Here is a 17,217-nt window from a genome sequence, read left to right as displayed (position 1 = left end):
AATCTTTTACATCCATTTTTGGAAATATCACGATACAAAGTACATGTTTGCAAATAAAACAGAATTTCTATCGTTTTTATTTGAAACATCTATCTACCTTAACAGCTTTCTAATAATCATTACCCGTAAAATGCTTTTTATAGTTAAAGATGAAAACAAGTTTGTCGTATCGCGTTGTCAGATGAAACTCGAGTATGTCGTTGTTTACATCTGCTGAACGATTAAAAATAATTACAAATAATTTTCACATGATTTATTAGTTTTGCTAACTGGTTCGATTTTTTTTTTTTTTTTTTTTTTTTTGGCGAGACAAAGAAATTACTATCCGCCGGCGGCGGCGGAGAACTTTCCATTTCTATATAGTTACGTTGCAGTAGAACCTGTGGTTACAATACATCAGAAGCAAAATTTCCTATAATGATTTATTTATTGAGATCACCCCAGGTTTTTAGTCGGGTTAAGGTTGCTTAATCTTTAAATTTTCCTGTAATGTTTTGTAAGCTTTTATTTGTCTGCAATTTTCATTGTTATTCGTTTTTTTGTGGTTTGTTTTGTCATGACATTGCAGCTTGTATTCGTCTTATGAGTTTAAATGTCCCTTTGGTATCATCTGGCTTATAACTGTTATTGCATGCATCACATCTTTTGTGCAGATAGTGTTCTTATATGGAGTGCATTTATTGCAGTACTCCGGCTGTATCAATTACTTATTGTCTAAACTTACTGAAATCCGATCTGTCTCCTTGCTTTTAAATGTTTTATCGACTACAGACTTGTAAGAAACACATTGAAACATTTCTTCTTTTGAATTTGAAGAATATTTACAGTAGAGTCGAGAAAATGAAAATAGACTTTCTAGACTATATCGACTATATCTAAATAGAATTTGCAGATTATCAATCCATTTTTTAATAGTCAATAATAAGTATGATGAAAAGTTTCAGTTAAAGATTTGATTGGATACTGAACATGATCTATTTGACGCCGTGAATATTACATCAAACGTAGCAAAGAAAGATATTAATTTCAAATTGCTTAACATCATATTTTTATTGTTTTGTAGGTAAAATAAATACAGTAGTTATCTTTCTTGATTTGCATGGATTCAACATTGTATTACTCATCGCTTTCTGTATCATCGTTTTGGGACATAAATGGATAAATGGATTCAGTTAAAAACATAACAAAGGAGGTTAAAAAACAAATATTTGGAAACAGGAAAATACATTATGAAAAATTAATGCAAAACACATGAACCAATCAATGCTTTTTTTTTAAAGTTTTAGGCATAGTTCTTAAGAGTCTGTTCTTCTGCTGAATTATGTGATCAAAAGATCATAACATGTCATTTTTCATGTCATACCCTTCAGTGGCCCTCGGTCGTGATATCAACCTCGAGTCTTTCGAATTTTGCGCTGATATCATGGCCTAGGGCCGATAAGAGGTCTGGTATGAAGGAACAATGCCATATAATAATCTATACTCATAAAGAATACTATAAGTCCTATATACTTTATAAAATATCGTATTAGCTTGAAAAGATTTCTTGAAATTGTATAAATATAGAAACGGCCTGCATGGATGTAATTAATTTGTAAAAAAAAAATCAAACTGCGTCATTTATGTTATCTTTTCGATCTGTTTCTTCATATTTTTTTTTGATGTAGCCCTACAAATTATATATAATTTAAATACGTCAACTTACTGAATAAATGAACCTATAATTGTTTTTGAGCAAAAATGTTACTCGAGTGACCCATATTGATCCTTTATTTCCTAAAAGCTGCTTCAATTGTTTTTGTCTTAAACATTGCCTCATTCAGTTTTCTTTCGATTCACACAAATGTGGTTTTCTTAACTTTGCAAATTTTGCACAACCTTCTAGCTTGAAAAAATAATATGTGATCAAATCTTTTACATCCATTTTTGGAAATATCACGATACAAAGTACATGTTTGCAAATAAAACAGAATTTCTATCGTTTTTATTTGAAACATCTATCTACCTTAACAGCTTTCTAATAATCATTACCCGTAAAATGCTTTTTATAGTTAAAGATGAAAACAAGTTTGTCGTATCGCGTTGTCAGATGAAACTCGAGTATGTCGTTGTTTACATCTGCTGAACGATTAAAAATAATTACAAATAATTTTCACATGATTTATTAGTTTTGCTAACTGGTTCGATTTTTTTTTTTTTTTTTTTTTTTTTGGCGAGACAAAGAAATTACTATCCGCCGGCGGCGGCGGAGAACTTTCCATTTCTATATAGTTACGTTGCAGTAGAACCTGTGGTTACAATACATCAGAAGCAAAATTTCCTATAATGATTTATTTATTGAGATCACCCCAGGTTTTTAGTCGGGTTAAGGTTGCTTAATCTTTAAATTTTCCTGTAATGTTTTGTAAGCTTTTATTTGTCTGCAATTTTCATTGTTATTCGTTTTTTTGTGGTTTGTTTTGTCATGACATTGCAGCTTGTATTCGTCTTATGAGTTTAAATGTCCCTTTGGTATCATCTGGCTTATAACTGTTATTGCATGCATCACATCTTTTGTGCAGATAGTGTTCTTATATGGAGTGCATTTATTGCAGTACTCCGGCTGTATCAATTACTTATTGTCTAAACTTACTGAAATCCGATCTGTCTCCTTGCTTTTAAATGTTTTATCGACTACAGACTTGTAAGAAACACATTGAAACATTTCTTCTTTTGAATTTGAAGAATATTTACAGTAGAGTCGAGAAAATGAAAATAGACTTTCTAGACTATATCGACTATATCTAAATAGAATTTGCAGATTATCAATCCATTTTTTAATAGTCAATAATAAGTATGATGAAAAGTTTCAGTTAAAGATTTGATTGGATACTGAACATGATCTATTTGACGCCGTGAATATTACATCAAACGTAGCAAAGAAAGATATTAATTTCAAATTGCTTAACATCATATTTTTATTGTTTTGTAGGTAAAATAAATACAGTAGTTATCTTTCTTGATTTGCATGGATTCAACATTGTATTACTCATCGCTTTCTGTATCATCGTTTTGGGACATAAATGGATAAATGGATTCAGTTAAAAACATAACAAAGGAGGTTAAAAAACAAATATTTGGAAACAGGAAAATACATTATGAAAAATTAATGCAAAACACATGAACCAATCAATGCTTTTTTTTTAAAGTTTTAGGCATAGTTCTTAAGAGTCTGTTCTTCTGCTGAATTATGTGATCAAAAGATCATAACATGTCATTTTTCATGTCATACCCTTCAGTGGCCCTCGGTCGTGATATCAACCTCGAGTCTTTCGAATTTTGCGCTGATATCATGGCCTAGGGCCGATAAGAGGTCTGGTATGAAGGAACAATGCCATATAATAATCTATACTCATAAAGAATACTATAAGTCCTATATACTTTATAAAATATCGTATTAGCTTGAAAAGATTTCTTGAAATTGTATAAATATAGAAACGGCCTGCATGGATGTAATTAATTTGTAAAAAAAAAATCAAACTGCGTCATTTATGTTATCTTTTCGATCTGTTTCTTCATATTTTTTTTTGATGTAGCCCTACAAATTATATATAATTTAAATACGTCAACTTACTGAATAAATGAACCTATAATTGTTTTTGAGCAAAAATGTTACTCGAGTGACCCATATTGATCCTTTATTTCCTAAAAGCTGCTTCAATTGTTTTTGTCTTAAACATTGCCTCATTCAGTTTTCTTTCGATTCACACAAATGTGGTTTTCTTAACTTTGCAAATTTTGCACAACCTTCTAGCTTGAAAAAATAATATGTGATCAAATCTTTTACATCCATTTTTGGAAATATCACGATACAAAGTACATGTTTGCAAATAAAACAGAATTTCTATCGTTTTTATTTGAAACATCTATCTACCTTAACAGCTTTCTAATAATCATTACCCGTAAAATGCTTTTTATAGTTAAAGATGAAAACAAGTTTGTCGTATCGCGTTGTCAGATGAAACTCGAGTATGTCGTTGTTTACATCTGCTGAACGATTAAAAATAATTACAAATAATTTTCACATGATTTATTAGTTTTGCTAACTGGTTCGATTTTTTTTTTTTTTTTTTTTTTTTTTGGCGAGACAAAGAAATTACTATCCGCCGGCGGCGGCGGAGAACTTTCCATTTCTATATAGTTACGTTGCAGTAGAACCTGTGGTTACAATACATCAGAAGCAAAATTTCCTATAATGATTTATTTATTGAGATCACCCCAGGTTTTTAGTCGGGTTAAGGTTGCTTAATCTTTAAATTTTCCTGTAATGTTTTGTAAGCTTTTATTTGTCTGCAATTTTCATTGTTATTCGTTTTTTTGTGGTTTGTTTTGTCATGACATTGCAGCTTGTATTCGTCTTATGAGTTTAAATGTCCCTTTGGTATCATCTGGCTTATAACTGTTATTGCATGCATCACATCTTTTGTGCAGATAGTGTTCTTATATGGAGTGCATTTATTGCAGTACTCCGGCTGTATCAATTACTTATTGTCTAAACTTAATGAAATCCGATCTGTCTCCTTGCTTTTAAATGTTTTATCGACTACAGACTTGTAAGAAACACATTGAAACATTTCTTCTTTTGAATTTGAAGAATATTTACAGTAGAGTCGAGAAAATGAAAATAGACTTTCTAGACTATATCGACTATATCTAAATAGAATTTGCAGATTATCAATCCATTTTTTAATAGTCAATAATAAGTATGATGAAAAGTTTCAGTTAAAGATTTGATTGGATACTGAACATGATCTATTTGACGCCGTGAATATTACATCAAACGTAGCAAAGAAAGATATTAATTTCAAATTGCTTAACATCATATTTTTATTGTTTTGTAGGTAAAATAAATACAGTAGTTATCTTTCTTGATTTGCATGGATTCAACATTGTATTACTCATCGCTTTCTGTATCATCGTTTTGGGACATAAATGGAATCATCGTCAAATGGGATAAGGCTATCAAGATTTGGTTATTCGCATCCTTATCAGGCATTGCTGCCTGCACCGCAGCAGTTAGGAAACCTTCAAGTGGATTCTGACGAATGTTGAAATTCCGCTGAAGAACGTGCTTTATTATATATCATCTTTTGATAAATTTAGGAATAATTTAAAAACTAAAGTTCAATCTCCACCAAACAAAGTTGACCTGAGATGGATTTAACTATTAATTGTCTATTCTTTTTTGTCACAGAGCCCTTAAATCTTAAATTGATCTGTTACACTTGTACACTCTTGGTTGACAATTTTATTTTTTGTTTTGATCGTTCCTGATAAAGTTTAATCAAGTAAAGAGCTTCTGACGCCTTTTGATGTTATTACATATTCTTGTCCTAACTTGTTATGTCAATAATGACCTCAGATGGTCAATTCAAGTTTTTATTATTTTTTTTTAAATGATTTCTTACAGCTGTATAAAAAGAAACAAGTGTTTATTTATCTAATTACAATCAAATATGCATTTCCAGAGGTTTATCATATAGCTTTTTTATTGTTGTTGTTAAGTTTCATAGTTGTATAAGCCATAAGGCAAACATTATGTATTGTGTTTATAAATATAATTCATCAATTTTCATTTCTGTCAATTGACGGTAGCAAATGTGCAATCAAAAACTAAAGTTCACAAAGGTCATACTTTACGCTTGCAACAACAAGACACACAGCAGTTAACTACAGAAAAAAACTTAGATACCGCGATAAAATCAAGTTCTCCAAATTAACAGCCATTTTTGTTTTAGTGACAAGCGTTATTGTTGTTCCTTTGCTAGCATAATAGTAGACTGGTATACTGGTAGTTTTACGGAATCTTCTATTTTTAGAACCAATTGCCATTAGTTGCTTTTGTGAAAGATATTTATCTTGCTTGTGTAGAGTGTATAACCTTGAATGTCCATACAAATGCTCTATTCTCTTTGAAGTCCTATGATTACGTCATTGAATTCTTTTGTATGGTCTTGTTAAATCCATCTAGTAAAGATTACTTTTGGAGGTATTTGTTTTTGTTATTGTTATAATACTGTGTGTATTTTTCGAAACCTTGTGTACTTACATCATGTCTATAGATTTAAAACAATATGTATTTAAAAAAGCAAATGCTGTTTTTTATTTTGCTGGTTTTTTTTTTGGTTTTTTTTTTTGTAGTAGTAGCATATGTCTACTCTGTACATTTTTTACTATATATCTGTAATGATAATTTGAATTTATTATCTTTTGATTGATTTATGATAGATTTTACTTACTGATATTCTTTATGAAGTATTATAGCCTTATTAATTTTACTTACTGATATTCCTTATAAAGTAATTAAGCCTTACTAATTTTACTTACTGATCAGTCAGGGGCATTACTTAAATAAGTAACAATTAAAATTACCTATACAAGTAATGTTGAAAACGAGGCTATTTTAAATATTACTTATATAAGTAATTTTTCTGAATATTATTTTTATAGGTGTCCAATTATACAGATTTTAGTAGCTTTAACAAATTTTCACAGTCATCTGGTTATTTTTCCCATGAAATATAAAATCTAATCCTTCTGAAACACTAATTAACTTTCTGATGCACTTATCTTTCATACTGACGCTTCTGGGTCAAAGATTGGTCTCATGGGACTATTAAATTATCATTTTCCTCCAAAATCTTGAAGGTAGACTGATATAAATAGATAGATACTTGTGAATTAATTAAGACTTGAAGTTATTTATAACTTGTAACCAAAATCAATTACATATGTTCCTTCAATAAGTGTTATTACTATTTTTTTCAAAAAAGTATAAAATAACTTATTCAAGTAATATTTTTGTCATTATTTTTAAAGTAACCCTTTATCTCTATACTCCTCTCAAATCTAATAAATTCTTTATTTTATGATATAAAATGATGTAAAAATTCATGAAAACTACATTTAGTCTATGCTTCTATTGAAATTTAAAATAACTCTATTAAGTAATTTTATTATTTTTAAAAACAAAAATTACTTATATAAGTAACTTAAAAAAATAACTTGTTTAAGTAACGCCCCTGACTGCTGATATTCTTTATAAAGTAGTGTAGCCTTACTAATTTTACTTATTGATATCCTTTATAAAGTAGTGTAGCCTTACTAATTATACTTACTGATATTCTTTATGAAGTATTGTAACATTACTAATTTTACTTACTGATATTCTTTATAAAGTATTGTAGCTTTACTAATTTTACTTATTGATATTCTTTATGAAGTATTGTAGCCTTACTACTGCTTTTGTCAATGGGCGACTTGATGACTTTGATGGTTGAATATATTTACTGGAAAACGTGTGTTTTGTACGCATGAAACATTATTAGATGGTGGTAAATTCAAAACAATGTTTGTGAGCCGGTGAAATAAAAAGTAACACCCCATTCATGTATTAGAACATTCTCAGTCATACTGGAGTATAAAGTAAAATCACAAAAATACTGAACTCCGAGGAAAATTCAATCGGAAAGTCCCTAATCACATGGCAAAATCAAATGACAAAACACATCAAACGAATGGACAACAACTGTCATATTCCTGACTTGGTACAGGCATTTTCAAATGTAGAAAATGGTGGATTGAACCTGGTTTTATAGCGCTAAACCTCTCACTTGTACGACAGTCTTATCAAATTCCGTTATATTTACAACGATGCGTGAACAAAACAGACATTATAAATAAAATAGTCAAAATATGGGTACAGCAGTCATCACTGTGTTACAATATCAAAACAAACAATTATTTACAAAAAAGAACAAAAGCATCTCTCAAATTAAAAACCACATTCATTGCTTCGCCTGTCTGACGTCAGAAAATGTAAACGTCACATATTAGAGTATTAGATACATTTAAAAATTTGAGTCAACATACTCAACACACCTTCATTATTCGAAAGTGTCGTTGAGAAAAAGAACAGTCAGTTGTCTGTTTTCCTATGATGATAATGTGCAATGGTAGTAGAAACTCAGTTTTTGTACATGGTTACTGTGTATCAATACACTTTGCAAAAACCCGAGGTGGGGAACACAAAGTTAACACTCAAATCTCATGTCGAAGAAAACTGACAAATCCATGGCAATAAATAAAAAGAGGAAGAACAAGTTCTTAAAACATTACTTAAAAATATAGACTAAACCTCCTCGGGGGTGAACTCGTGTGCTCCGATCGGGTTAGAAGTTCCTGTAGACATTTAGTACATTTGTTCTTCCCTATTTATATTCTGTTGCAGGTTTTTTCTGTGTTGTAAGTGAAAGGAATTCTTGTAACAACATACCATTTTTTATTTATGTGATCATTTCGATTGTTACATGTACAGTTAGAGGACTGTGTGTAAATATATATTATATAGCAAAATAAATAATATATTGTAGGTTTTCAAAATAAATAATATATTGTAGGTTATCTAAATAAATTATATATTGTATGTTACATTGTTTTTAAGCCATTCAAACATTTAATAACATGAATATGTGAAGGATTCGCTTTTAAACCAAAAAAAAATAAAAAATCATAAGTTTAATAACAACAGACAAGACTATTGCCAAAAATAAAAACAACAAAAGCACGAACACAACAACAAAACATCACATAAAAAACAATTGACTAAGTAACACGATCTCCATCAAAAATAAGGGAGAACTCACGTAATCCGGAAAGGTTAGCAGTTCCTGCTCAACACGTGGCACCCGTCTTCTAACTCAAGCAAGTATACAGCCGATAATAAGTCGCTTACGGCAGTGTCACAATGTATGTCTTTATACACAAACAAAGCATAAGGATACCTGCAGAGATGAATTATCTTTAGCCTTAAAATCTTTTTTTCCATACAGCTGTACTTTTTCATCGGAAAATCCTTAACACAAATGCAATCTGTTGAATACGAAAATTTAATATCCCGATTGTAGTTACTCCTGAAATGTATTTACAATGGAATCGAGCATTCTTACGGTGACAGTCATAAAGTATGTTTTGTCGAAATTATCAGTCTGAACCCTCATACATAATTTCTAGGTTCTAGGTGTAATTCATCAGCTTTAGAGTACCTAACTATTTTTAGTATAGTTCATTCAACGTTTTTATGAAGCTTTGGTTTTAAAATGTCGGCTTCGGTCATCACTGAAGAGACATTAACTGTCGAAATGAGCATCTGGTGCAGTAAAATTGGTACCGTTAATATTAAAGTTCCATTTGATTAATACAAATAAAAATAGTCATCGAAGTCTGAATTAATCATTGGAAGGCGAAATATATGGTGGAACTTAAAGTCAAAGGTTTACTTTGGCTTCTATATAACATTAATAAAAGGGGATGTGTTGTGATTCCAAATGATATAAAATAAGAAGATATGGTATAATTGCCAATGAGACAACTATCCACCAAAATTCAAATGAAGTGGATGTGAGCAATTATCCATCATAGAACAATGGACCAGGATGTAAACAGATAAAGTTCACTGAGTCCTTTCAATAAAAAACAACAGTAGTATACCGGTGTTCAAAAGTCATAAATCGATTGAGAGAAAACAAATCCGGGTTACAAACCAAAACCGAGGGAAACACATCAACTATAAGAGGAAAACAAAGGAACAACAGGAACACCGAAGTGCAACAAAAACAAACGCCAACACACATAGAAACGAACTATTTGATAACAACTGCCATATTCCTGACTTGGTACAGGACATTTTAGGAGAACATGGTTGGTTCAACCTGGTTTAATGGCATGCCAAACCTCCCATTTTATGACAATGTTAAAAAATATCGCTTAAACACTACGTGACAGAAATACAGCACCCAACACACGCAAGAACATTCATAACAGAGAAACGCACAGACAAATAATATAAAATTCGACACAACATGCAAACCGCAGAACAACAACGAACATATTCCATCAACGACAAACACCACAGGATATCAAAAACAGTGACGCGCTTACGTAACTAACATCCAATCTCGAACTTTATACAATTATTTTCACAATATTCGTCCAAACATTTTCATGACAATGATGGTATGGAAAGGCAATTTCATAATTATTTGGACTACAAACGATAAGACATAACATATTATCTAACCGAAACCATAACAGAAACATCAAAAATAAATCCATAAATGTTGGATGTACAAAACACCGAGACACGCCGCACAGCAATGCAAATTCACATTCAGTATAACAGTCATATTCGGGAATATGACAATGATGGTATTGAAAGGCAATTTTATAATTATTTGGACAACAAACGATACGACAAAACACATTATTCAACCGAAACCATAACAAAAACATCAAAAATAAATACATGAGTGTTGGATGTACAAAATACCGAGACATGTCGTATAGCAATGTAAATTCATTCTCGGTATAACATTCATATCCGGGAATAGGTCACGTTTGGTACTTAGCAGGCAGGCGACATAGATGTTTAACCACAATCTAAATCTTAGACACAGACACATCGTATAGATTAACCAATTCGTGATGGTGTCCATAAAATTTACGGAGTGTCATTTTTAATCTTTCCTACTCATAACTCTGTTGGAGCAGTTGTTTCAACAATGAGCAAAAAAACACAAATATCGTCATGACAAATTCAAAACAGTTCATTAAAGAAAGTAGCCTGATTTATGTTAAAGCAGACAGCGGACAAAAAACAAGCAATCCATATAAAAAACAAGCAATCCATATATGGACTACTGACTTGGAACATGGGTGAAAAAAATAACACAAGGAGAATAAGCTATAAAAAAATGCATGCAGGGCACAGCTTGATACGACCATAGAGGTCGAACCCCGAATAGTTGAAAACTGAACCAAAATTTAAAAAAAAAATTAGATACATGTTTAGATTTGGCATATCAAACAACCCCGTGAATTTAATTTTGGACCCTGTAGACCAATTTGAACCGGGTCCAAAATCAAAACTCTTAATACACGGTTAGATTGAGCATACCAAAGAACCCCAAGTTTCAATTTTTGGTGAAATCTAACAAAGTTTGAATTTGGACCCTTTAGACCTTAATGTAAACCAATTTGAAAACGGGGCCAAACAATTAAAAATACACAACTAGATTCGCCATATCAAAAACCATAATAATTCTTCACATGTTTTCAACGGGTTGTCCACAAAACAGGTGGATTGTTATCGTCGTTTGAAATTGTCTTTAAAGTTAGTCGGTTTGGTGTGGCATGAGTCAGGGTTCCGCCCCTGAACCCGACTCTTTCTTGTGAAAGGATCTGTATTAACAGTGGCTGTTCTAAGGGCGTGTTAAATCAGGACAGTTTCGTTGTAAGTGTCCAAACTGATGACAAAAATAGAAGGTCATATTTGCTATTTTTTTAGGCGGAATATGTGGTCTCCAACTCCTTCTAAAAGACAGGCGAAAGATACCAGAGGGACATTCAAACTCATGAGTCGAAAATAAACTGACAACACCTTGACTAAGAAAGAAAAAGACAAACAGAGAAGCAATAGTACACTAAACGGTGATTGTTGTTCATTGTCTTGTTTGTTCTCTCTGTTACGCCATTGTTGGTGATTACTTTGAGTTCTAGGATTTTACTGTCTGAACGGTTGAACTGGTGGCTTGGCTTCATTTTGTGTAAGCAACTGCTTTGTATGTTGTTGTTTATGAAGCTGCTGTTTAATGTCGAAAATTTCCTGCTTGTGAAATGTTTCAAAAGCAGTCATCTTTTTAGTAATGTTTCTATTTGCTTTGACACACTGTCCAATTCAGACTTTGTATCTGACTTACGAATGGCTTACATAGTCAGGTCGCCATTATAATCGTAACTTGGCTCAATCATCATTCGAAGTTGGGTCTGTCTACTCGTTTGCTTACCAAATACTGACATGTGATTATGTTGGAACAATTTTATTTGATCGATTGCTTGCTTCTTCAGATTTTGGTCTGGCTGTGGCACCATGTTGACCATCTTCTTTATCTACGAAAAGCTGGCATATTTTCCAGAAAGGTTGTGTTTACATGTATCTGTCAGGAATACTTCTGAATGCTTTCCGGCTACATATAGAACTCGGCCTGCCCAGTCTTCCAATTTCTCTTTTTGTTTGTCTTGCACTCATAAAGTTTGACTGAATTTGCAAAGTCTCTGGCAAATATTGAAAATTAAACCTTTTGTCTAATAACATAAACGGTACTAATTTATCTTCACCAGATGCGCATTTCGACAATCAATGTCTCTTCAGTGATGCTCGAGGCCAAAATATTTGAAAATCCAAAGCTTATTAAAAAGATGAAGAGCTATAAGCCAAAAAGGACAAAAAAGGTAAAGCCAAATCTAATTTATGAATTAAATCAAAATAATCAATTCTTTGGTTTCTATCAATCAAATTAACATAATAATCTCCTGCTTTACTATGTGAACACCAACAAAGTTGGTCTTTTTGTTCTATGGTAGTCCACGATAAACGATCAGCATACCTTCGAAACTTGGTATAAAAGGTTTTCCAGCTTGATGATCCATCATATTTCAGTCCTTTTGATATTTCTATGTTCTTTGATTTTGGTTTTGCTATAGGCATTAATTGCGATGACTCCTCTAAATCTAAATATGGTATTGGAGGGTTCAAATTTCTATTTGTAGTAGAAGAGTATGTTGGATTTGGTATTCACAAGGAATAGGCTGGTTCCCTAAGTATTACTGGTAAAGGTATTCTCTAACGGTTCACTGTTGATGGTGTATATGATTCTAACTGTTGACGACGTTTTGGTACTGGTGCTGGCCAATCTAATTGAGATTTGTGCTCATTGGTCCCTTGCTGCCATCAAAATTGTGATGACTGATGTTGTGTATTTTGGTTTCGTGAATACTCACGCTTTTCATTGTCATTGTAACGTTTAATTGGATAAGTGTTTATTTTACCGTAAATCATTTGTTCTTTTAATGTTGTCTAGCTTAAAATGTAGATCACTTGAAAAATCTTGAACTTTATCCTGATCACCATTCGTGGTTTGTAGCATTGGTTTTTTTTTTCGTCAATTTTGTTAAATACCTGTGGTCCCCATACTGCAAAGTGTAATCTAATGGCTTGTCCAATGCTGAACTGGGACGTGATAACATACGTTTGACTTCCTCAGTCTCAGGTTTAAGCAAACATTCATCAGAAGGTGTATCAGAATCTGACTGGTCATTGTCTTTTGTTTCCCGTCTTGCGTATTCAGAAGGAAACCTAGCTGTTTTACCTTCACCATAGTCACCAAATCCTTGTAAATCGAAATCGGACTGTGTCCGTGATTGGTATTCTTGTTGCTGTTCAACTGGTGTAAAATCTATCATATCCGTCAATTCATCAATAAATCTAATATTGGTATTTCAGAGGATGCTCAGGCTGAATATTACCATATTTCTCTCTCAACGAAATTATCTTGTTGTCAGTTGTTACATTTCCAACAGCAGGTACCAACATTGAGTAATCATAATGACTGCTATTGATCTTTTAAAAACGTTCCTTCTGAAAAGCTAAGACTGCCATTCTGTTAAAAACAACAAAAATACAGTTAAAAAACAAATGTGTAGGTTATGTGGCTAATTCACCGGGAAAAAAAGGTTCATATGCACTGACAATGGCTAATTCGGTTAATTACCGGCAAATCGGCTAATTTATCGCAAATTAAGACAAACGTGTAATATAAGATTTAAAAATGTTTATATTCTTTCCAATGTTCTTGTTCTGAATTTCCTTAACAGAATGAGCAAGGGTGTCTATTAAATCAATACTCACTGAAATTTATATAAATCATTACTGACTGATTAATAGTTCCGTGAAAATTTGGGTTATATCCTTAGAGCAGTTCCCTTGAGTATGAATCTTTTGGTCAATTAGCAGGCCATTTTGGTTATTTACATTCAGTAAGAGTACGGATACAATACAAGTATGATTGACTAATGCCATGTTCAACAAACAATAACTAGTACACAAAAGAAGAAGCTTTTAATGGAATCACATCCTTTTCAATTGTTTACCTATTTCTTTAATCTTCTTACTTTCAATGGTGGAATTGAATAAGAAAGGTTTAGGGGAAAATATTTAGAAATGTGTTGTTGCTTATGAGAAATAATATATCACCTACATATCTGCATTAATTTTGTTACCAATTTTCAATTTTGAATTTGCTTTTCTTAGCAATCACCAGTCATGCTTTGAACCGAGAGTAAGATGGATGGATACATTGTAAGAAATGTCAATATTCACTGGCCTTTTCAACTCATGCAGTGGCTTTATATTGTGTATCTGATCGTCTTTTATATTTTCTTATAGCATAATATAAATGAATTCAGTTACAAAAGGATAAAAAATAGAACTACGAATTTAAACAAGAGGCTCTCAAGAGCCTGAATCGCTCACCTGTAATTTTTGCTTAAATCTTTTATCAATGATTATTTTTGCTTTTCAATATATATTAATGAGTGGCTTAAAAACGCCATTTAAATGTTCTTTGTATCTGTCAAATTTTCTTCAAAAGAAAAAAAAAACATTTTACCCCTATGTTCCATTTTAGCCATAGTGGCTATGTTTCTTGACGTACAAGGAAATAAAATACAAAATTTATACTAGATACATGTACTCTGAAACTCATTCAGCACAAGTTTGGCTGAAATTGATTCAGCAGTTTCAAAGGAGAAGATTTTTTAAAGTAAGCAAACTAGATGAACAAATTGTGAAAAATTGTCTTTAAAGGGCAATAACTCCTTAAGGGGTCAATTGACAATTTTGGTCATATATATAACTTATTTGTAGATCTTACTTTGCTGAACATTTTTGCTGTTTACAGTTTATCTTTATCTATAATAATACATGTATTCAAGATAATAACCGAAAACTGCAAAATTTCCTTAAAATCATCAATTCAGGGGCAATAACCTAAAAATCAGATACCGGATTTGGCTCATAATTTCAGGGCAGGTAGACCTTGACCTAATGAATACTTTAACTTCTTGTCTAATTTGCTCTAAACGCTTTAGTTTTTGAGATAAAAGTGAAAAACTGAATTTTACCCTATGTTCTATTTTTAGCCATGGCGGCCATGTTTTCTGAGGAAACAGAAAATAAAACACAAACTTTATTCTAGATAACCTAAAAATCATTCATCTTAAGTTTAGTTTAATTTGGTCAGTAGTTTCAGAGAGGAAGATTTTTTAAAGTTAGAAAACATGATAAATAAATTGTGTAAAATTGTCATTAAAGGCCAATAACTCCTTAAGGGTTAAATTGACAATTTTGGTCATAGAGAAACTTATTGTAGATCTTACTTTGCTGAACATTTTTGCTGTTTACAGTTTGTCTTTATCTATAATAATATTCAAGATAATAACCAAAAACTGCAAAATTTCCTTAAAATTACCAATTTAGTGGCAACAACCCAACAATGGGTTATTAGATTCATCTGAAAATTTTAAAGGCTTATAGAACTTGACCTAATGAACACTTTCACCCCATGTCAGATTTGCTCTAAATGCTTTAGTTTTGGGGATATAAGCTAAAAACTGCATTTTACCCCTATGTTCTATTTTAGCCATGGCGGCCATGTTTTTTTGAGGAAACAGAAAATAAAACACAAACTTTATTCTAGATACCCTAAGGATCATTCAGCTAAAGTTTGGTTGGAATTGGTTCAGTAGTTTCAGAGGAGAAGATTTTTTATAGTTAAAAAACAGGATAAACAAATTGTGTAAAATTGTCCTTAAAGGGCAATAACTCCTTTTGAGGTCAATTGACAATTTTTGTCGTATAAAACTTATTTGTAGATGTTACTTTGCTGAACATTTTTGCTGATTAAAGTTTATCTATATCTATAATAATATTCAAGATAATAACCAAAAACTGCAAAATTTCCTTAAAATTACCAATTTAGTGGCAGCAACCCAACAATGGGTTATTAGATTCATCTGAAAATTTCAAGGCTTATAAAACTTGAACTAATGAACACTTTTACCCCATGTCATATTTGGTCTAAATGCTTTAGTTTTTGGGATATAAGCCAAAAACTGCATTTTACCCCTATGTTCTATTTTAGCCATGGCGGCCATGTTTTTGAGGAAACAGAAAATAAAACACAAACTTTATTCTAGATACTCTAAGGATCATTCAGCTTAAGTTTGGTTGGAATTGGTTCAGTAGTTTCAGAGAAGAAGATGTTTGAAATAGTTTACACCGGACGGACGACGACGACGGACGACGACAGACGGCAAGTGATGGCAAAAGCTCACAGTTCCTTCGGAACGGTGAGCTAAAAAGAAAATAACTTCGCTGTTATGCCTAGGTCACACATTCACGGATCACCTCGCCAGTTCCACTACGGAATAAATCTCACGGATGATCCCGAAAATGCAGTTTCCGTAGTCCGATACGGATCCGGTACGGTTGCACCACGTTGTGACTACGGGTTTTGACTATTTACCACGGGTTATGCAGGAAAGGGGTCGTTTGGCGACATGAGTGATACGGATTCTTACGGTATGACAAGGTTTAATACGGACATGACACGGTTTAATACGAAACGACACGTGTCGGGGCGTTTGTATTGCGGATAAACAGCGGTTTGCTACGGTAGAAGTAGTAAGTACGAATGAGAACGGTCTGATACGGGATAGTACGAACCGCCACATTTTCTTAACCGTTAGTCATTTCTAATTAAGCTTGTAATTTATCATCTCTTCATGGCAGTGAATCGATGATTTTTTGTTTTGTTTTATTAAATTATTTATTTAATATTTTCGCATTTAGTTGTGGATCATAAGAAAATGTAGTCATTTGCATATCGTTGACATTATAGTACTTGTGTGGTACTTAATTAAAGCTATATATTATATGTGTGTGTATTATATGGTGCATATTCCAATTAAGTATTTATCTTCAGCAATGAGGCATACGTAAATAGAAATAAGGACCAACACAAAGTCCAAAGCTCGACACTTCTAAAGGACGTTTTTTATTCTGCCATGACAAAGACAAACATCTCCCCTGCCAGCGGTCACCTCTACATCTGTTATCAAATATCTCGACCACCGCACTGGCAGTTTGTACCATATTAATATCCAATTCCAGCCAATTAATTGCAAGCATCAGTTGTTGATTGTTCATATTGGATAATGTTATGTATTATACCTCTACGGCAAGACACAGACTAGGTTGGGACCTATAAGTAGGGAGTATTT

At 32.2% G+C, this 17,217-nt stretch overlaps 1 protein-coding gene across 1 annotated transcript in view; it reads left to right on the top strand.

The window, feature by feature from the left end:
- LOC127720413 (insulin-like growth factor-binding protein complex acid labile subunit) overlaps nucleotides 1-6,366 on the top strand; it is a 162,631-nt gene extending 156,265 nt beyond the window's left edge. The window contains exon 16 of the mRNA XM_052226992.1: nucleotides 4,881-6,366. Coding sequence (XP_052082952.1) covers nucleotides 4,881-4,996 — 116 coding nt within the window. The 3' untranslated portion in view covers nucleotides 4,997-6,366. The remainder of the gene's footprint in view (nucleotides 1-4,880) is intronic.
- The last annotated feature ends 10,851 nt before the right edge of the window (nucleotides 6,367-17,217 follow it).

The sequence above is a fragment of the Mytilus californianus genome, unplaced genomic scaffold (assembly GCF_021869535.1).
Source record: "Mytilus californianus isolate M0D057914Y unplaced genomic scaffold, xbMytCali1.0.p SCAF_11, whole genome shotgun sequence".
NCBI lineage: Eukaryota > Metazoa > Mollusca > Bivalvia > Mytilida > Mytilidae > Mytilus > Mytilus californianus.
Note: the sequence above shows the minus strand (reverse complement) of the source record. Positions and strands in the feature narration are given on the sequence as shown.